The sequence below is a fragment of the Salmo trutta genome, chromosome 19 (assembly GCF_901001165.1).
Source record: "Salmo trutta chromosome 19, fSalTru1.1, whole genome shotgun sequence".
Lineage (NCBI taxonomy): Eukaryota > Metazoa > Chordata > Actinopteri > Salmoniformes > Salmonidae > Salmo > Salmo trutta.
In genome coordinates, this window is record NC_042975.1 from 32,942,359 (window position 1) to 32,964,592 (window position 22,234).

At 41.7% G+C, this 22,234-nt stretch overlaps 1 protein-coding gene across 5 annotated transcripts in view; it reads right to left on the reverse strand.

The window, feature by feature from the left end:
• Positions 1–22,234, reverse strand: part of LOC115154364 (ubiquitin carboxyl-terminal hydrolase 25) — a 72,743-nt gene that overhangs the window by 6,414 nt on the left and 44,095 nt on the right. For 2 of the 5 annotated variants that reach the window (XM_029700524.1, XM_029700523.1), the window contains exons 18-25: positions 13,052–13,194; positions 12,283–12,414; positions 9,465–9,560; positions 8,878–9,056; positions 8,085–8,163; positions 7,922–8,001; positions 7,097–7,220; positions 726–918 (exon numbers count right to left, since the gene is read on the reverse strand). In XM_029700524.1, the coding sequence (XP_029556384.1) occupies positions 726–918; positions 7,097–7,220; positions 7,922–8,001; positions 8,085–8,163; positions 8,878–9,056; positions 9,465–9,560; positions 12,283–12,414; positions 13,052–13,194 (1,026 nt within the window). The remainder of the gene's footprint in view (positions 1–725; positions 919–7,096; positions 7,221–7,921; positions 8,002–8,084; positions 8,164–8,877; positions 9,057–9,464; positions 9,561–12,282; positions 12,415–13,051; positions 13,195–22,234) is intronic. The other 3 variants (XM_029700525.1, XM_029700526.1, XM_029700527.1) reach the window with 3 other exon arrangements.

The following is a 22,234-nucleotide window of genomic DNA, read 5'->3' on the forward strand; positions in this document are numbered from 1 at the left end:
ACATTGACAGGAGCACCACAAACAAATGACAATTAATAAATTGACTTTTACATTTGAGATTCTTCAAAGTAGCCACCCTTTGCCGTGATGGTAGCTTTGGGTCATTGTCCTGTTGAAAAACAAATGATTGCGTTTAGTGGGACTATCATTTGTTCTTCAACAGGACAATGACCCAACACACCTCCAGGCTGTGTAAGGGCTATTTGACCAAGGAGAGTGATGGAGTGCTGCATCAGATGACCTGGCTTCCACAATCACCTGACCTCAACCCAATTGAGATGTTTTGAGATGAATTGGACTACAGAGTGAAGGAAAAGCAGCCAACAAGTGCTCAGCATATGTGGGAACTCCTTCAAGACTGTTGGGAAAGCATTCCAGGTGAAGCTGGTTGAGAGAATGCCAAGAGTGTGCAAAACTGTCATCAAGGCGAAGGGTGGCTACTTTGAAGAATCTTAAATATAAAATATATTTTGATTTGTTAAACATTTTTGGATTACTACATGATTCCATATGTGTTATTTCATAGTTTGTCTTCACTATTATTCTACAATGTAGAAAATAGTAAAGAAAAACCCTTGAATGAGTAGGTGTGTCCAAACTTTTGACTGGTACTGCATATATTTTAAACTGCTCGACCCAAAAAAATCTTGGTTGACCAACAGTCTATCAACCAAACAATTGACTAAATTGGGGGGGGGGGTTAGCCCTAAAACAAACAAACTCACGCTCCATCTCTTGTCCCAGATAGGAGCACCAGCGGTTCCTCATGTCCTCCACAGACAGCAGGTCCTTCTCTATGTCGTGGACCAGCAATAGAGGGATGCATGGCACCACCAGCTCATTCATGATGCTCAAGCCGTTGCTCACCTCCGGCTCCTCACCAGACTCAAACATCCCTGCCGCATTCTCGTTCAGTTTCTAATGGGCAAAGCACATACAGTGGAAAGAAAAAGTATGTGAACCCTTTGGAATTGCCTGGATTTCTGCATAAATTGGTCATCAAATTTGATCTTCATCTAAGTCACAACAGACAAACAGTGTTCTTAAACTAATAACACACCAATTATTGTATTTTTCTTATCTATATTGAATACATAATTTAAACATTCACAGTGAAGGTTGGAAAAAGTATGTGAATCCCTAGGCTAATGACTTCTCCAAAAGCTAATTGGAGTCAGGAATCAGCTAACCTGGAGTCCAATCAATAAGGCGAGATTAACTAATATCTCCAGAGCTGTCCTATAAAAAATATTTGCAAAATTAAATTTGAGTTTGCTTTTCACAAGAAGCATTGCCTGATGTGAACCATGCCTCGAACAAAAGATCTCAAAAGACCTAAGATTAAGAATTGTTGACTTGCATAAAGCTGGAAAGGGTTACAAAAGTATCTCTAAAAGCCTTGATGTTCATCAGTCCACAGTAAGACAAATTGTCTATAAATGGAGAAAGTTTAGCACTGTTGCTACTCTCCCTAGAAGTGGCCATCCTGCAAAGATGACTGCAAGAGCACAGCGCAGAATCCTCAATGAGGTTAAGAAGAATCCTCGAGTGTCAGCTAAAGACTTACAAATATCTCTGGAACATGCTAACATCTCTGTTGACGAGTCTACGATACGTAAAACACTAGACAAGAATGGGGTTCATGGGAGGACACCACGGAAGAAGTCACTGCTGCCCAAAAAAAACATTGCTGCATGGCTGAAGTTCACAAAAGAGCACCTGGATGTTCCACAGCGCTACTGGCAAAATATTCTGTGGACAGATTAAACTAAAGTTTAGTTGTTTGGAAGGAACACAACACTATGTCTTGAGAAAAAAAAGGCACAGCACACCAACATCAAAACCTCATCCCAACTGTAAAGTATGGTGGAGGGAGCATCATGGTTTGGGGCTGCTTTGCTGCCTCAGGGCCTGGACAGCTTGCTATCATCAACGGAAAAATGAATTCCCAAGTATATCAAGACATTTTGCAGGAGAATGTAAGGCTATCTGTCCGCCAATTGAAGCTCAACAGAAGTTGGGTGATGTAACAGGACAACGACCCAAAACACAGAAGTATATCAACAACAGAATGGCTTCAACAGAAGAAAACACGCCTTCTGGAGTGGCCCAGTCAGAGTCCTGACCTCAACCCGATTAAGATGCTGTGGCATGACCTCAGGAGAGTGGTTCACACCAGACATCCCAAGAATATTGCTGAACTGAAACAGTTTTGTAAAGAGGAATGGTCCAAAATTCCTCCTGACCATTGTGCAGGTCTGATCCGCAACTACAGAAAACATTTGGTTGAGGTTATTGCTGTCAAAAAGAGGGTCAACCAGTTATTAAATCAAGGGTTCACATACTTTTCCCATCCTGCAATGTGAATGTTTACACGGTGTGTTCAATAAAGAAAAGAAAACAATTGTTTGTGTGTCATTAGTTTAAGCAGACTGTGTTTGTGACTTAGATTAAGCTCAGATTTGATGACTAATTTATGCAGAAGTCCAGGTAATTCCAAAGGGTTCACATACTTTTTCTTGCCACTGTACATATAGATTGACGACTTAGGGATTAGCTTGAAGTGGTTTGCTAACAAATTTACCAGTATTAGCTACTCTGTCAAAACAGACTGAGGACCAGCCAGGTATTACTTTTTCATATATTGCTAATGTACAGTGGGGGGAAAAAGTATTTGATCCCCTGCTGATTTTGTACGTTTGCCCACTTACAAAGAAATGATCAGTCTATCATTTTAATGGTAGGTTTATTTAAACAGTGAGAGACAGAATAACAACAAAAAAATCCAGAAAAACGCATGTCAAAAATGTTATAAAATTATTTGCATTATAATGAGGGAAATAAGTATTTGACCCCTCTGCAAAACATGACTTAGTACTTGGTGGCAAAACCCTTGTTGGCAATCACAGACGTCAGACGTTTCTTATAGTTGGCCACCAGGTTTGCACACATCTCAGGAGGGATTTTGTCCCACTCCTCTTTGCAGATCTTCTCCAAGTCATTAAGGTTTCGAGGCTGACGTTTGGCAACTCGAACCTTCAGATCCCTCCACAGATTTTCTATGGGATTAAGGTCTGGAGACTGGCTAGGCCACTCCAGGACCTTAATGTACTTCTTGAGCCACTCCTTTGTTGCCTTGGCCGTGTGTTTTGGGTCATTGTCATGCTGGAATACCCATCCACGACCCAGTTTCAATGCCCTGGCTGAGGGAAGGATGTTGTCACCCAAGATTTGACGGTACATGGCCCCGTCCATCGTCCCTTTGATGCGGTGAAGTTGTCCTGTCCCCTTAGCAGAAAAACACCCCCAAAGCATAATGTTTCCACCTCCATGTTTGACGGTGGAGATGGTGTTCTTGGGGTCATAGGCAGCATTCCTCCTCCTCCAAACACGGCGAGTTGAGTTGATGCCAAAGAGCTCCATTTTGGTCTCATCTGACCACAACACTTTCACTAGTTGTCCTCTGAATCATTCAGATGTTCATTGGCAAACTTCAGACGGACATGTATATGTATTCTTGAGCAGGGGGACCTTGTGGGCGCTGCAGGATTTCAGTCCTTCACGGCGTAGTGTGTTACCAATTGTTTTCTTGGTGACTATGGTCCCAGCTGCCTTGAGATCATTGACAAGATCCTCCCGTGTAGTTCTGGGCTGATTCCTCACCTCATGAGGTTTCCTAGTTCCTCACCTCATGATCATTGCAACCCCACGAGGTGAGATCTTGCATGGAGCCCCAGGCCGAGGGATATTGACAGTTCTTTTGTGTTTCTTCCATTTGCGAATAATCGCACCAAATGTTGTCACCTTCTCACCAAGCTGCTTGGCGATGGTCTTGTAGCCCATTCCAGCCTTGTGTAGGTCTACAATCTTGTCCTTGACATCCTTGGAGAGCTCTTTGGTCTTGGCCATGGTGGAGAGTTTGGAATCTGATTGATTGATTGCTTCTGTGGACAGGTGTCTTTTATACAGGTAACAAACTGAGATTAGGAGAACTCCCTTTAAGAGTGTGCTCCTAATCTCAGCTCGTTACCTGTATAAAAGACACCTGGGAGCCAGAAATCTTTCTGATTGAGAGGGGGTCAAATATTTATTTCCCTCATTAAAATGCAAATCAATGTATAACATTTTTGACATGCGTTTTTCTGGATATTTTTGTTGTTATTCTGTCTCTCACTGTTCAAATAAACCTACCATTAAAATTATAGACTGATCCTTTCTTTATCAGTGGGCAAACGTACAAAATCAGCAGGGGATCAAATACTTTGTCCCCCCACTGTATATGTATTTACATTCGAGACCACCTCTGTATGAAAGGCTGCAGCCCAGGTAAGTCACAGACCATTTGCATTACCACTATCTGGTAGTCATCTATCCACACTGTCAATATCAGAGGATGTTCACAAGGCCTGTGGTACTGTTGTGGGCAGTGACGTACTAGGTGATGCAGACACTTCGCTCTGTTCTCCTTAGCCAAGTCCTGCTCTGATGCAGACACAAACTCCCTGACCTTAGCTGTGGAAAAGACCTTACACAGAGGCAGGCGGTGGGGACTCACAAAAGATCCCAGTACATTAACTGTGTCAATGTTAGCAGTGTTTTCAATTAAAACAGGGCAAAAGGTAAACAGCAGGGCTTGAGAGAGTGGGCCCGAGCAGGGAGGCAGGGGTTCGTTCTGGCCAGAGATCTGAGATGGCGGCTATAACTCCAACTGTAACAGAGCCCTGACGGAGAGAGCAGAGGTTCGCTCAGGACACAGCCGTGTCTCACGGTAATGTGTTTACACTCGCTGGGCCTCCTGCTTCCTATTCCCACTTGGATGATTACATTAAGAGCACAATGCCGGTGTAAGGTTACTGAGTGCAGGAGCAGCAACAGGGCCGACGAGGAGGAACAGGGTCTCTCCCTCTCTCGGTTCAGACAAGACCAGTCACAGCCTGATCCGACCGACCGGGGAATCATTCCATCTAAGCCCTAACAGATAGAACCAGGACACAGCTTGGAGATGGGATAGTAAACAAAATGAAACTGTAGTCTGATCAGAATATTAAACTGATTTTTCCTCCAAACAAATACAGAGCCCTCAGAAAGTATTCATACCACTTGACTTATTCCACATTTTGTTACAGCCTGAATTCAAAATGGATTAAATAGATGTATTTTCTCACATCTACACACAATACCCCATAATGACAAAGCGAAAAGATGTTTTTAGACATTTTTGCAAATTTATTGAAAATTAAATATCTCATTTACTTAAGTATTCACACCCCTGAGTGAATACATGTTAGAATCACCTTTGGCTGCGATTACAGCTGTGAGTCTTTCTGGGTAAGTATAAGAGCTTTGCACATCTGGAACATACAATATTTGTACATGATCCTTTTAAAAACTTGTTAAAACTCTGATCATCGCTAGACAGACATTTTGAAATCTTGCAGAAACTGTAACTAAGCAACTATGTTGTTTTGGGAAGCAACACCAGTGTATATTTGGCCTTGTGTTTTAGGTTATTATTTTGAAAGGTGAATTTGTCTCCCAGTGTCTGTTGGAAAGCAGACAGAACCAGGTTTTCCTCTAGGATTTTGCCTATTTTAGCTCTATTCTGTTTCTTTATACCCTAAACAAACCTCCCTAGTCCTTGCCAATGACAAGCATACCCATAACATGATGCAACCACCACCATGCTTGAAAATATTAAGAGTTGTACTCATGATATGTTGTGTGGGATTTTCCACAAACATAACACTTTGTATTCAGGACATTAAGTTAATTTCTTTGCCACATTTTTTGCAGTTTTACTTTAGTGCATTATTGCACACAGGATGCATGTTTTGGAATATTTTAATTCTGTACAGGCTTCCTTCTTTTCACTCTGTAGAACTAGTAAGTTTACTGCAAAACACTAACCTAAATTACGATGCTGATCCATCCTCCGTTTTCTCTTATCACAGCCATATAACTTTTTTTAAAGTCACCAATGGCCTCATGGTGAAATCCCTGAGCAGTTTCCTTCCTCTCCGGCAACTGAGTTAGGAAGGACACCTGTATCTTTATAGTGACTGGATGTATTGATACACCAGCCAAAGTGTAATTAATAACTTTACTATGCCCAAAGGGATATTCAATGTCTGCTTTTTTCTGTGTTTTGGGTCCTGTGTTTTGTGAGGAATTAGAAAACCTCCCTGGTCTTTGTGGTCGAATCTGTGTTTGAAATTCTCTGCTCGACCTTACAGATAATTGTATGTGTGGGGTACAGAGAGTAAGTAGTCATTCAAAAATCATGTTAAACACTATTATTGCACACAGAGTCTATGCAAATTATGTGACTTGTTTAGCACATTTTTACTACTGAACGTATGTAGGCTTGCCATAACAAAGGGATTGAATACTTATTGACTCAAGACATTTCAGCTTTTCATTTTTAATCAATTTGTAAACATTTCTAAAAAACATAATTCCATGTTGACATGAGGTATTGTGTGTCGGCCAGTGACAATCTCAATTTAATCCATTTTAAATTCAGGCTATAAGACAACATTTTGAAAAAGTAAAGAGGTGTGAATACTTTCTGAAGGCACTGCAGCATCTGTTGAGAAAAGTTCTGTGGGAATTTTTATGGGAAATAAAAAAAGCCAATGAAATATCTCAGCTAGAACAGGAACAAGCCTGCATCAATTCTAGAGATTATGGGGTGGAGGGATAGTCTTGTTCGACATTAGTCACTGTGACCAGCGGGACGGCACAAATGAGTTAGGTGCTCAGAGACAGAGAGACTTGCTGATGAGACAGAGGATAGTGGTGTTCATTTTTCAAAGGGAATGACTTGAACTACTTCCACTGTGACCTATTGATTTGTTTGGAAACGTGATGATCTTTAAAATACAATGGACTAACTTTGACCACTTTCCTCACATTTAGGGTGAAACTGACTCTTTAGAAATTGTATGCACCAAATGCAAAATCTGCTGAAGCATAAGAAAAATCATATCACATCTTACGTGAACTAACTAAATAAGATCAACTGACAGACTTCCAAAAGAACAGTGGTTCAGTTGTTGTATGATTGTGAGTGATGTCAGGGCGAGGGTTGTCTCACCAGCAGACACTCTCTGCGGTAGAGCCCTATGAGCTCATCGTCGTGACCTCGGTACAACCCTTTGACCAACAGCTCTCTGTTGTACTGGTATGAGTAGATCAGGTACATCAATGCCTCCACAAAGCTACAAAGAAACAGACACAGTCAGATACATTATAGTAGAATCAGGGTGGAACAAATTTAACCTAAAATGTAACCACAGGGGCTGCTTTTACACAGGCGGCCCAATTCAGTTTTTCCACTAATTGGTCTTTTGACCAATCACATCAGATCTTTTCACATCTTTTTCAGAGCTGATCTGATAGGTCAAAAAAGTAAAAAAAAAAAAGGTCAGAATTGGGCTGGCTACCTGTGTAAATGCTGCCATAGAGAGGCAGAGGACATATAAAATCAGTTTTAGCTGTGACTACAAGGGATAGTAGAGCTGGAACAGTCAGGCCTTTTTCATTAAGAAGATTTAAAACAGATGTATTGGAGGGAGAATTAACAGAAGAAACAACCAAGTACATGAACAACCATCTTGATCTATGCCAGACTGACTTCGCTCCAGATGTAAGGATGGGGGGGTGTTCAGGGACTTGCTGCCCTCTACAGGTGACTTTAGGAAGTTCCCATGCTTAACAAAGGCTGCACTATCAGGTGCTTCTACTAATAATACAATAATCTAGAGAGCATTTTAATCTACATTTTAAATGTTTTCTATACTGAAATGGTTGGGCAATGTGAGTTCCCATTTGTTTGCTGTAAGATATGAAGGCTGGAAATAAAAGCTCTGGTTCGTGAAGAGAAGAACGTGACAACAGTCCAGCCAATTGGCAGTCTCACCTTTTCTTCTGGAACAGCTCCAAGCCAATCATCAGGAAGATTGTTGTCTCGCGGAAATTCCTGTATTCCTGATGCCACATCTGTGAACATTGTAGGGAACAGAGTTCATGAGAAAGAGCTTGAAAGGATTTGAAAGGAAACCGGAGTGTTTCAGAATGCTGACCTCATATTCCTCCATGTTGATCTCCTCTGGCTTAATGAGGTCTAGTTTGGCACGGGCCACCTTCATAATGCTCTTACACCTGAGAGGGGGGGAATGAGGAGAAAGGGAAAGCAAAAGAGAGAAAGCAAAAGGAAAGAGAAGAGAAAGGGTGATGAATCATACTGGTGAGGAACTAGCTACTCCTGGAGATGAAACAGTACACAGTGGTCCTGGGGCCACGACACACAGGCCCCATGAATGACTGCTTACTGCAGAGAAACACTATTACTGAACCACACACTCCTCCTCTCCAGAGCTTCTGATTGAGGCCACATGCAACAAAGAAATCTTAATATAAACTGGGTAGTTTAACTCCTGGATGCTGATTGGCTGAAAGTCATAGTATATCAGACTGTATATCACGGGTATGACAAAACATTTATTTTTACTGTTACATTGGTAACCAGTTTATAATAGCAATGAGGCACCTCAGATTTGTGGTATATGGCCAATATACCACGGCTAAGTGATGTATCGTACATAGGAACAGCCCTAAGCATTGATATATTGGACATATGCCACACCCCCTCTGGCTTTATTGATTAATTATACCTGCTCAGAATAGAGGAAAATCTATTCACTGATGAAAGTGGATCATGGCTACCCTCTGCTGGTGAATTTGTTAAGTTCAGAGGTAATAAACTGGTGTTTTCTTTTTTGTTTTACCAAAGAAAGATAGGACAGACTCATAATTCTAAAATTAACCAAATTGGAGTTACAGGAAACAAGTTTTGGTGGTTTAACCCATAAATACCGTTCGTTAAAACCCAGGTTTCGGTCGGCAAACTGCATGAGGAGGGTTCTCTCCAGAATCTTCTTGGGGGCCTGGTTCTGGATGAAGTAGACGATGACGTGCTGCAGCCGGTAGTCACTCCCTGGGGCCGTGTCCTCCTGGGCAAACCTCAGCAGACGGGTGTACTCCACCTTAATGGCCTGACACACATAGATCGAGCATGGGGTGAATGGACTTTGATAGGTCAAACTAACATTAGAACTTCAGAGTAGGCCTAGATTAGAACATTGATAAACATCTGCAGCAGCAGAAGACAAAACCATCGTCTCCATGTAAGAGGTGTCAAGATCATCATCATCCTCCTCATCCTTGTAAACAAAACTCAAAGAGTTGATTCAAGTTCTCTTTGTTCAAATGAACCTCATTGTCCATGTGACACCAAGTCTAATTTCTGTAGGATGCTTTTGATGAGAACAACTGACTCAAAAAGACAGAACTAGTGAAATGCTAGGTAAAACGGGATGGGAGGATGGTTGTTGAGAGGCGGTAGAAGTACAGCATCACAGGATTGAATAAAGGTGTGAAAGAGAAATGAGATCGGAATGTACCTTGAAGAAGGCCGCTTCAGGCCCAAGCTTTTCAAACACAGTCCTTGCTTTGCCAATGGACATTATAATACCCTGCATGTTTGGAGTCATCATGGCCTGCAGTACCCAAGGAAGTGGAAGCATGTTACAATAGTAGAAAATAAATCCCCTTAGAATTGAACGAGCCCAGCAAGCCCCGAAAATAATACACTTTTCTGGTACAGCACTATGTGAGCACTACCATACATCAGTCAGCAGACCATGCATACAGTCAAAAGTTTGGACACACCTATCATTCCAGGGTTTTTCTTAAAATTGTACTATTTTCTACATTGTAGAATAATAGTGAAGACACCAAAACAGTAAAATAACACATATGGAATCATGTAGTAACCAAAAAAAAAGTGTTATTTTATATTTGAGATTCTTCAAAGTAGCCACCCTTTGCCTTGATGACAGCTTTGCACACACATGGTATTCTCTCAACCAGCTTCATGAGGTAGTCACCTAAAATGCATTTCAATTAACAGGTGTGCCTTGTTAAAAGTTAATTTGTGGAATTTCTATCCTTCTTAATTTGTTTGAGCCAATTAGTTGTGTTGTGACAAGGTAGGGGTGGTATACAGAAGATAGCCCTATTTGGTAAAATACCAAGTCCATATTATGGCAAGAACAGCTCAAATATCAAATACAATTTTACTTGTCACATGCGCCTAATACACATGCGCCAAAGAAGCAAAGAGAAACAGTCCATCATTACTTTAAAACATGAAGGTCAGTCAATCCGGAAAATTTCAAGAACTTTGAAAGTTTCAAGTGCAGTCACAAAACCCATTAAGCGTTATGAAACTGGCTCTCATGAGGACCGCCACAGGAGAGGAAGACCCAGAGTTACCTCTGCTGCAGAGGATAAGTTCATTAGAGTTAACTGCACCTCAGATTGCAGCCCAAATAAATGCTTCACAGAGTTAAAGTAACAGACACATCTCAACATCAACTCTTCAGAGGAGACTGCTTGAAATCAGGCCTTTATGGTCAAATTGCTGCAAAGAAACCACTACTAAAGGACACCAATAAGAAGAAGAGACTTGCTTGGGCCAAGAAATATGAGCAATGGACATTAGACCGGTGGAAATCTGTCCTTTGGTCCGATGAGTCCAAATTGGAGATTTTTGGTTCCAACCACTGTGTCTTTGTGAGACGCAGAGTAGGTGAATGGATGATCTCCGCACGTGTGGTTCCCACCATGAAGCATGGAGGAGGAGGTGTGATGGTTTGGGGGCGCTTTGCTGGTGACACTGTCTGTGATTAATTCATAATTCAAGGCACACTTAACCAGCATGGCTATCACAGCATTCTGCAGCGATACGCCATCCCATCTGGTTTGCACTTAGTGATACATTTGTTTTTCAACAGGACAATGACCCAACACACCTCCGGACCGTGTAAGGGCTATTTGACCAAGGAGAGTGATGGAGTGCTGCATCAGATGACCTGGCCTCCACAATCACCCGACCTCAACCCAATTGAGATGGTTTGGGATGAGTTGGACCGCAGAGTGAAGGAAAAGCAGCCAACAAGTACTCAGCATATGTGGGAACTCCTTCAAGACAGTTGGGAAAAGCATTCCAGGTGAAGCTGGTTGAGAGAATGCCAAGCTTGTTCAAAGCTGTCATCAAGGCAAAGGGTGGCTACTTAAACAAATCAAAATATATTTTAGATTCTTCTAACACTTTTTTGTTTACTACATGAATCCATGTCTGTTATTTCATAGTTTTGATGTCTTCACTATTATAATACAATGTAGACAATAGTAAAAATAAAGAAAAACCCTTGAATGAGTAGGTGTGTCCAAACTTTTGACTGGTACTGTATGTACCAGTAGAGTCACTCTACTAATGTAAGGTAAACACACAGCTCGTCATGTGAAGGACACAATGGATGCTTTAAAATAAATTGGCATGTGAAGGACAGTCTCTGTGAAAGGCAGCCCTGTGAAGGTCGAGGTCCTTATGGTAAAGACAGTCTCTACAGACAGACCTATACAGTCCTAGTGTGGTACAGTAAGCAGACAGTCTTTGGTCTATTTAAGGGCATAGAAATTAAACATTGATTATACTACAGCACTTTGACAACATTTTTCGCCAGACTCTCTTGTAAATGCCAAACCAAGCAAAACCAACACATTTATTGATAGGAGCAGTGAGACAATGCAGTTACATTAAGCTTGTATTTTTCCATCCCAACACGTTTATATGATACATACTTGTATGAATCAAAAAGGATGTTAGAAACAGTAAGACATTTACATTTAACATTTGCTCCTGAGATTCAGTTTATTTCTCAGCAGCAAAAATAAACACTCTAGGCAATTGAGTCGCTGTTTAGGTGAAGTTCCTGTCCAAATATCTCTGAGAATCAGAGGCTTCTGTGTAGAGTAGAGTGCTTCTGTTGCAAGATGCAAGTAGGCTTGACAGGGATAGGCTTTTCATACAATATATTTTTATAGCTAGCCCAAGGCTAGTGTCATCTTCTAGGATAGTACACTGCCTGTAGTCTAATATAGCAGCCTATCTTGGTCTGCCAAGAGGTTTGGTTGAAAATGGCAACTGTGACTTGCCCTGAGCTAACCATGACTCACTCTGGTTTGAAAACTTCTCTGAATTAAGATGTACTGAGGTGTGAAAAGCCTGTAGGAGAGCCAAGAGGAGAACATCTCATCCTAATCATCAACATGCAAGAGACTTTTTAGCACACCAAAGAAGTCAGCTGAGTGAGCTGAGTGTTGAGCACTACCTCATCACTTGTTACCCCCCCACCCCACGACAAAGCTTCCCACCTGGGGGATGGCCACCTCTACCATACGGCCATACGGCTTATCCTTCACAGGGGGGTCAGAAGGAGGGGCTTCAGGGCTCACCTTGATCTCGGGCTGGGGGGGAGGGCGTGGGGAGACACTCTCCCCACTGGACTGTGGGTGGAGAGAGAGAGAGACAGACAGAGACAGACACACACAGAGAGACAGACAGAGACAGACAGACAGAGACAGACAGACAGAGAGACAGAGAGACAGAGAGACAGAGACAGAGAGACACAGACAGAGAGACACAGACAGAGTGACACAGACAGAGTGACACAGACAGAGTGACACAGACAGAGAGACACAGACAGAGAGACACAGACAGAGAGACACAGACAGAGAGACACAGACAGAGAGACACAGACAGAGAGACACAGACAGAGAGACACAGACAGAGAGACACAGACAGAGAGACACAGACAGAGAGACACAGACAGAGAGACACAGACAGAGAGACACAGACAGAGTGACACAGACAGAGTGACACAGACAGAGTGACACAGACAGAGTGACACAGACAGAGTGACAGACAGACAGAGAGAAAGAAGCATGGAGGGCGAAGTTAAACAGAAAGAGAAAAAAGGGTGAAAATAACTTTACTAGGGTTGAGTGGTAGGCCTACGTGGTTCTTTGAAGTGAGCGTAGAAGGAGCAGTTGTATAGCGTGTGTGTGTGTGTGTGTGTGTGTGTGTGTAAGAGGTGGAGTATGTGTGTGTGTGTGTGTTATGTGCTATGCTATATGGTCTTACTGCAGTAAGCAGTCCCTCAGGGCTCCTCTCCTCCTGCTGCTCGGCTGCAGCCTTGGAGATGGCCCTCTCTGTGTCCTCCTGCAGGTGCTTGGAGTAGTCTGTGGGGGACGGCTGCTCCATGTACTCTGGGTCCTGCTGTGGAGCTGGAGGAACCACACACAAACCAACAACCAACATGAGATACACTACTACAGGCAAGCAAAATCTAGTCTGTCTAATATAATTTTTACACTGTTGTGCCGATCTGCACCATGCCCAAACTACACTGGTCTGGAAATGTTATTTTTACAGTTCCAGAAACTATGGTGGATGTGTAACCAGGCCAGCACTAGTGATGTGCAGATCGCAAATTATTGGTTCTTATTGAACAACTTTTTACTGACTGGTCAGTCATGATTCGTATTTTTCAGGACTTGTTGATTTTAGTTGTTCATTTGACCTGCTGGCCCCCATGAATACAGTAGGCTTAATACGTGCTCCTCAGGCTGAGCAGCTCCGGAGACATGCTCCGACCAACTGTCTATCATATGTGCGTGCAGGAAAATAGATCCTGCTGCAGGCAGCATAGAGAAGAAAAAGACGTTTAGCACTGGCGTAGCACACCCTCCCGCAGCCCACACCACCCAAAATGTTTTTCTTTGTCCCCCTGGATGTTAGGCCTCAATAGATAGTATATTAACAAGTCAGAATTACAGGAAATTAGCTTTAACATTTTAAGATTGTCTCTCCGCCTCAGGGCAAAATTTGTAGAATAGCAGGAAATTAGCTCAGGGATTCTCAGGAAGTCAGGACAATCCTTGCCCAGCAGGGAAGCTTAATATTGTTTAGCTTTAGTTTTATTATTTGTGCTTAAAAATGTACATTTAAGGGAAAATATTTGTTTTGGATATTCTCAATACTTTAGATATTATAAACGTCCATGCCGACTCTATGCCTGGAAATGCCCTTGTCAGGAGCAAAGCATCCCAATTTCCAAAACTCTCCCAAAAAAATGTTACAATAAAAAGGCTAAAAATGTATTTTAATTGAACAATTATCATATGTAGTTTCTTGCAATAGCCCTCTGTTACTTTAAATAATACTTCTCTCAAAACTTTGATTCCTAAAAGATGTGATCGGAGATTTGGTTTACTCTGTCAAATTTGTCTAAAATCCTAAATTAAATCAGGAATCATAAAGCAACTGAGGGAAAACTAAATTGCTACTGTGTGTAACAACTGAATGAAGATTTTATTTTATTAATTGGTCAACTCTGTAAAATATCAACTCCGTAAGATTTAAACTGTCAGAGTACTGAAATATCTGAGAATAGTTGTTTTTATTGGGGATTCTAAAATGAATAATTGTCCATATTTTACAAACGTTTGTATTGAACTTGTATTTTTAGAGACAAAAATGTCTGTTTTGAGTGTCGTCAACTCCATCACTGATGGCTAACCCCCTTAAGATAAATGTTTTTGTGAATATTCTGAAAAACATATTGTAATCACTGTTCTGCAACATATGCTTAAACAATTGAAGTATTTGCTGTGCTAGACCTAAGGGATAATGCTTGCATTATAAATATTTTATGTTCTAAATGTAGAAAAACATGCCAAAATTCTAACAAAATTAACCCTGGGCTATTAATAACTTAATAGTAAAAAAAAAAAAAAAAAGATTTGTATTATATATTTTAATAATCTAAACAATCAATAATTATAAAAATGAATGTCTTTTATGATGTCTGACGGAGTTGACATAAATCCAGTCATTTACATTTTCTGAAAAAAGTATTAAGTTGTTCCTTTATATGGTGTGATAGGTGATACTTTGGTCTATTAAAATATATATTTCAAATTTTGTTAAAAACACCCACACCAGTAAACATTTATTTATTTAAAAAATTAGAGTTTAGAGCTGAAAGACAATAGCCAGAGCTTACCCATGATGTTGCACAATAATTTACAGTGCCTTCAGAAAGTATTCATACCCCTTGACATATTCCACATTGTTGTGTTACAGCCTGAATTCAAAATAGATTTTAAAAAAAGTATTATTATACAATGTAGGAAAAAGTAAAAATAAAGAAAAAACCCTGGAATGAGTAGGTGCACAAACTTTTGACTGATACTGTATAACTAAGCAATTTAGATAATTGATATATTGGTAGCTAGCTTACTGAAATGATAAAGAGAGAGAACAAAGAATATAGCCATTTAATAATGTCCATGTCCAAATATTAATGATGTCTGGAGTCCGACACGGTTCCCTGGAATTATCATAACGGCAAAAGTCAACCCTCAACATGTCAATAGCTTGTATAGGCACAGTTTATTTATTATTTTTTATTTCTTTAACTAGGCAAGTCAGTTAAGAACAAATGGTTATTTACAATGATGGCCTACCAAGAGGCAATATATACTGCTCAAAAAAATAAAGGGAACACTTAAACAACACATCCTAGATCTGAATGAAAGAAATAATCTTATTAAATACTTTTTTTCTTTACATAGTTGAATGTGCTGACAACAAAATCACACAAAAATAATCAATGGCAATCCAATTTATCAACCCATGGAGGTCTGGATTTGGAGTCACACTCAAAATTAAAGTGGAAAATCACACTACAGGCTGATCCAACTTTGATGTAATGTCCTTAAAACAAGTCAAAATGAGGCTCAGTAGTGTGTGTGGCCTCCACGTGCCTGTATGACCTCCCTACAACGCCTGGGCATGCTCCTGATGAGGTGGCGGATGGTCTCCTGAGGGATCTCCTCCCAGACCTGGACTAAAGCATCCGCCAACTCCTGGACAGTCTGTGGTGCAACGTGGCGTTGGTGGATGGAGTGAGACATGATGTCACAGATGTGCTCAATTGGATTCAGGTCTGGGGAACGGGCGGGCCAGTCCATAGCATCAATGCCTTCCTCTTGCAGGAACTGCTGACACACTCCAGCCACATGAGGTCTAGCATTGTCTTGCATTAGGAGGAACCCAGGGCCAACCGCACCAGCATATGGTCTCACAAGGGGTCTGAGGATCTCATCTCGGTACCTAATGGCAGTCAGGCTACCTCTGGCGAGCACATGGAGGGCTGTGCGGCCCCCCAAAGAAATGCCACCCCACACCATGACTGACCCACCGCCAAACCGGTCATGCTGGAGGATGTTGCAGGCAGCAGAACGTTCTCCACGGCATCTCCAGACTCTGTCACGTCTGTCACGTGCTCAGTGTGAACCTGCTTTCATCTGTGAAGAGCACAGGGCGCCAGTGGCGAATTTGCCAATCTTGGTGTTCTCTGGCAAATGCCAAACGTCCTGCACAGTGTTGGGCTGTAAGCACAACCCCCACCTGTGGAAGTCGGGCCCTCACACCACCCTCATGGAGTCTGTTTCTGACCATTTGAGCAGACACATTTGTGGCCTGCTGGAGGTCATTTTGCAGGGCTCTGGCAGTGCTTCTCCTGCTCCTCCTTGCACAAAGGCGGAGGTAGCGGTCCTGCTGCTGGGTTGTTGCCCTCCTACGGCCTCCTCCACGTCTCCTGATGTGCTGGCCTGTCTCCTGGTAGCGCCTCCATGCTCTGGACACTACGCTGACAGACACAGCAAACCTTCTTGCCACAGCAAACCTTCTTGCCACAGCTCGCATTGATGTGCCATCCTGGGTGAGCTGCACTACCTGAGCCACTTGTGTGGGTTGTAGACTCCGTCTCATGCTACCACTAGAGTGAAAGCACCGCCAGCATTCAAAAGTGACCAAAACATCAGCCAGGAAGCATGGGAACTGAGAAGTGGTCTGTGGTCCCCACCTGCAGAACCACTCCTTTATTGGGGGTGTCTTGCTAATTGCCTATCATTTCCACCTGTTGACTATTCCATTTGCACAACAGCATGTGAAATTTATTGTCAATCAGTGTTGCTTCCTAAGTGGACAGTTTGATTTCACAGAAGTGTGATTGACTTGGAGTTACATTGTGTTGTTTAAGTGTTCCCTTTATTTTTTTGAGCAGTGTATATATATAAATAAAACACAAATCACAACAAGAGAGACACCACAACACTACATAAAGATAGGCCTAAGACAACACAGCATGGTAGCAACACAACATGACAACATGGTAGCAACAACACGACAGCAGCACAAAACATGGTACAAACATTATTGGGTACAGACAACAGCACAAAGGGCAAGAAGGTAGAGACAACAATACATCACGCAAAGCAGCCACAACTGTCAGTAAGTGTCCATGATTGAGTCTTTGAATGAAGAGATGGCGATAAACTGACCAGTTTGAGTGTTTTTTGCAACTCGTTCCAGACGCTAGCTACAGCGAACTGAAAAGAGGAGCGAACCAGGGACGTGTGCGCTGTGGGAACCTTTAACCTCTACGGGCCACGGGGGCAGTATTGAGAATTTTGAAAAAAATATGTGCCCATTTTTAACTGCCTCCTACACCAACTCAGAAGCTAGGATATGCATATTATTAACACATTCGGATAGAAAACACTCTGAATTTTCTAAAACAGTTTGAATGGTGTCTGTAAGTATAACAAAACTCATATTGCAGGCAAAAACCTGTGAAAAATAGATTTTAAAAAATGAGAATTTTGTGACTGTACTATTTAGTGTCATTGTTTTACAGATACCACAGTGAGAAAGGATTCAGTTCGCAACTCCTACTGCTTCCACTAGATGTCAACGATCTTTAGAAAGTTGTTGGAAGCATCTGTCATGAATACAGACCGAATTAGAAAGCTTACAAGTTGACACGTCATCACTTCATTTTTTGCGCCTGCGCATGAATCTGAGAAGAGTGTCTTTGTCATAATCGTTTATTCTAGACACTTGATAGGTTGTGTGAAAATATTACTGATGTTTACTGATGTTTCACGTTAAAAATGGACCAAAAGATTAATGCTAAACAACGTTTGACATGTTTGAACAAACATAAATAGATTATTTACTAGGTTTTTTTTAGCTTTTCGGCGTGACTTTACACTGCCCACCTCATTTTGTGGGAGCCTACTGAACGCTAACTATTTGGACATAAATTATGAACTTTGTCAAAAGAAACCACATTTGTTCTGGACCTGGGATCGCTGGCAGCGCCTTCTGATGGAGATAATCAAAGGTAAGGGGATATTTAGAATGTTATTATCGATATTAGATGATGCTAATGCTAACGGTTTAGCTTAGCTTAGCTTATAGCTTAGCTTATGTTGTTAGCATAGTACCCAGTTTATAGCAAAATGTGATTTCCCAGTAAAGTTATTTTGAGATCTGGCCATTCGGTAGCAATTACGAGATGATAATATATTATTCTTTGAATGACAATATTATAATTTACCAATGTTTTCGAATAGTAATTCCGTGATTTGTAATGCTGGATTCACTGGGAGCATTCGAGCCGAAAAAAATTCTGAATTTCACCGCGACTGTAAATGCTGTTTTTGGATATAAATATGAACTTGATGGAACTAAAAATGCATGTATTGTCTAACATAATGTCCTATGAGTGTCATCTGATGCAGATTGTCAAAGGTAAGTGCATAATTCTAGCTAGTTTTCTGTCTGTTGATGCCCTTCTTTGAATTGGCTAAACATTACACACAGCTATTGTCAATGTACTCTCCTCACATAACCTAACTTTATGCATTCTCCGTAAAGCCTCTGAAAATCGGACAGCGTGGTTAGATTTAGGAGATATATCTTTCAAATGGAGGAAAATAGTTGATTATTTGATTATTTGAAATGATTACTCTTGCAGTTTTGAATTCCCCGCCATGGTCACATGACAATGAATCCCAATACCGGGATAAGATCCTGCCCCCTGGCCTCAACAGGTTTTTTAAGAGAATGTGACTGGCAGAATGGGTGTTGTATGTGGAGGATGAGGGCTGCAGTAGATATCTCAGATAGGGGGGAGTGAGGCCTAAGAGGGTTTTATAAATAAGCATCAAGCAGTGGGTCTTGCAACGGGTATACAGAGATGACAAGTTTAGAGAGAAGTATAGAGTGCAGTGATGTGTCCTATAAGTGGCATTGGTGGAAAATCTGATGGCCGAATGGTAAAGAACATCTAGCCGCTCGAGAGCACCCTTACCTGCCAATCTATAAATTATGTCTCCGTAATCTAGCATGGGTAGGAAGGTCATCTGAATCAGGGTTAGTTTGGCAGCTGGGGTGAAAGAGGAGCGATTACGATAGGGGAAACCAAGTCTAGATTTAACCTTAGCCTGCAGCTTTGATATGTGCTGAGAGAAGGACAGTGTACTGTCTAGCCATCCTCCCAAGTACTTGTATGAGGTGACTACCTCAAGCTCTAAACTCTCAGAAATTGTAATCACACCGGTGGGGAGAGGGGCATTCTTACCAAACCACATGATCATTGTTTTAGAAGTGTTCAGAACAAGGTTAAGGGCAGAGAAAGCTTGTTGGACACTAAGAAAGCTTTGTTGTAGAGCGTTTAAGACAAAATCCGGGGAGGTGCCAGCTGAGTATAAGACTATCATCTGCATATAAATGGATGAGAGAGCTTCCTATTGCCAGAGCTATGCTGTTGATGTAAATTGAGAAGCGCGTGGGGCCTAAGACCGAGCCTTGGGATACTCCCTTGGTGACAGGCAGTGGCTGAGATGTTCTGACTTTATACACTGCCCCCTTGAAGTAGTTAGCAAACCAGGCCAATGACCCCTCAGAGACACCAACACTCCTTAGCTGGCCCACAAGAATGGAATGACCTACTGTATCAAAAGCTTTGGCCAAGTCAATAAAAATAGCAGAACAACATTGCTTAGAATCAAGGGCAATTGTGACATAATTTAGGACCTTTAGGGTGGGATGCACCAACATGGTTTAAATTAATCTAGGATTAGAGTTAATCTAGGTTTTGTAAATCTAGGTTTATAATTAAGCAGATGTCCGGCACCACTTAATTTAAAATCATAGATTTACTGATCCAGATGAACGGTTTTAAACTATGATTAGTGACATGTTACACCAATATATGAGGTATTTCGTGAGTTGAAACGAAGTAGCTAGCCTACTTCACAAATGAGGCCAAAGTTGCTGTCCCTTGATGAAATAATAACTATGTAGAACTACTGAAACTCCATCGTGAAAGGTTGTCATGGTTGGCTGATTTGAAATAAAATCCGTTATTTGCAAGTACTAGTATAAAAAGACAAACACGACTGTCAAAAAGAGGGAAGACACCTGGGCCATATTATGCGACAGATTCAATGGATCGACACGGATTAAAGAGAAGAGGGACCCAAATCGGATGGAGTGCTGGAAAAACTTAAAAGCCAAAGCCAAAAAGGATGTGGCAGAGGAGAGGAGAGGGGCTATTTCAGACCGGAGGGGAGCCTCATTCAGGGGAATTGGATCCCATCACCCAGAAGATATGCGAGATGATTCCTCAGCCGTTTGCCCCTCTCCTTAACTCCTATGATGACGACGAACAACTCCACCCACCAATATTTAGTAAGCATAAATAACTGGTAAATATCAATGACTATAATGCATGTTAAAACTAACGTTAATGCTACTTCACTACAATGTTAACGTTATCAGTCCCGTCACAGCATGTTGCATAACATCATCATTCGTACCAAGGCTGGGCATATCATAAGCCCCAATTCAATTGTTGTACAAAATGGCACGTAAATAGCCTACTAATAATGAGTTCATTTTCTTTCTTTCCTTTAGTTGAGCTGACACCCTGTGTCGTAGAGAAACAGCACTGCCTGGATCTTTCACCAGCAGCAAAAACAGCAGACAGGCCAAGCAAACGACCCAGAACTGACATGAACCAAGCTCATATTGACGTTTTGGAGCTGGAGAGAGAAAAATCTACTGCAGATTGAGGTCCTAAATTTACCAAAAGAGCTACTACAAACAGGAATGTGTGTAGTCTATTGTCCCTAGTACACCTGGGAATCTAGCTCTCCAGTAAAAATCCAGCTGGTGTTTCCTCTGTAGGGTTGAACCTCATGTACTGATTCTTCAGACCGGCAATAGCACTGGACACTGACTACAATCCTGCTGACGGTTGCTTGTGGAGTCCAAAAAGATCCCCATCCACCATCTGGAAACATCTAGTTGCATAGGACCGTAGGGCCACCAGAAGCTGAAGTAGTGGGGGTACAGCCTCGTTCCTATCGCTCCCATGCTTAATGGTTGGTCCAACCTTTCTTTCCAGTTGCATTACAGAGTCCTTGGAGAAGCGGTATCTCCTTGAAAACTCATCATAAAACTCACCATGATTCAACCTGTCTCAAATTATTCTCTGAGGAACTCTGTTGTTCTGGTCTCTCCACAGTAGAAATGCTGCCATTTTATCAGTTAAACCATCTCAAGAGGCAGTTCAGAATTTTAAAAAAAGGAGTGAGGAGCACTGGGGCTAGTTGCATTAGAAGGGGTGGGAGATGAGGAAATGTTGGACGGGCAAGGAGGAATGGCTGAGTCAAATAGGAATCCTGACTTAATGAAGTTGTGATTAAAGAGCTGAGCCATGTGCTCCTTGTCAGTAACAACCACATAATCAACATTAAGGGACATGGGCAGCTGTGGGGAGGCGGGTTTATTCTCTAGGTCTTTAACCCTTTTCCAGAACTTCTTAGGATTAGACCCACAGAGAGAGAACTGCTCCTTAAAAGTAACTCACTTGGCCTTCCGGATTGCCCGAGTGCACTTATTTCTAATTTATCTGAACGAGAGCCAGTCAGCCTGAGTATGCGTGTACCGAGCCTTTCGCCAAATGGAATTCTTGAGGTGGAGTAAGTCTGCCCGATCACGGTCAAACAAGGGGCTGAACCTGTTTCTAATTCTCATTTTCTTTATTGGGGCGTGTGTGTTAACAATATTGAAAAAGAAGGTCCAAGCGTATTCGACAGAGGGGATCATGCTGATTCTATACCAACTTACAAAGGAAAGGTCATGAAGGAAGGCTTGCTCATTAAAGTGCAGTTAGTTTTCCGAAACATGCAATCTACAAAAAACAAGACAGTTGGCACAGATCTATCATTCAGGCCATGTGCTTGCATTCATGAAGAGATAAGATTGTTAGCTAGATAGTTAGAACGTTTGTGACTAAAACCATTGAGGCAAGTGTATTTTCCTGCATGAACATTTTCAGTCCCCAGCACATGCCATTTGCAGTTGAAATATATAGCCAATACATTTTGTACTGCATAACAG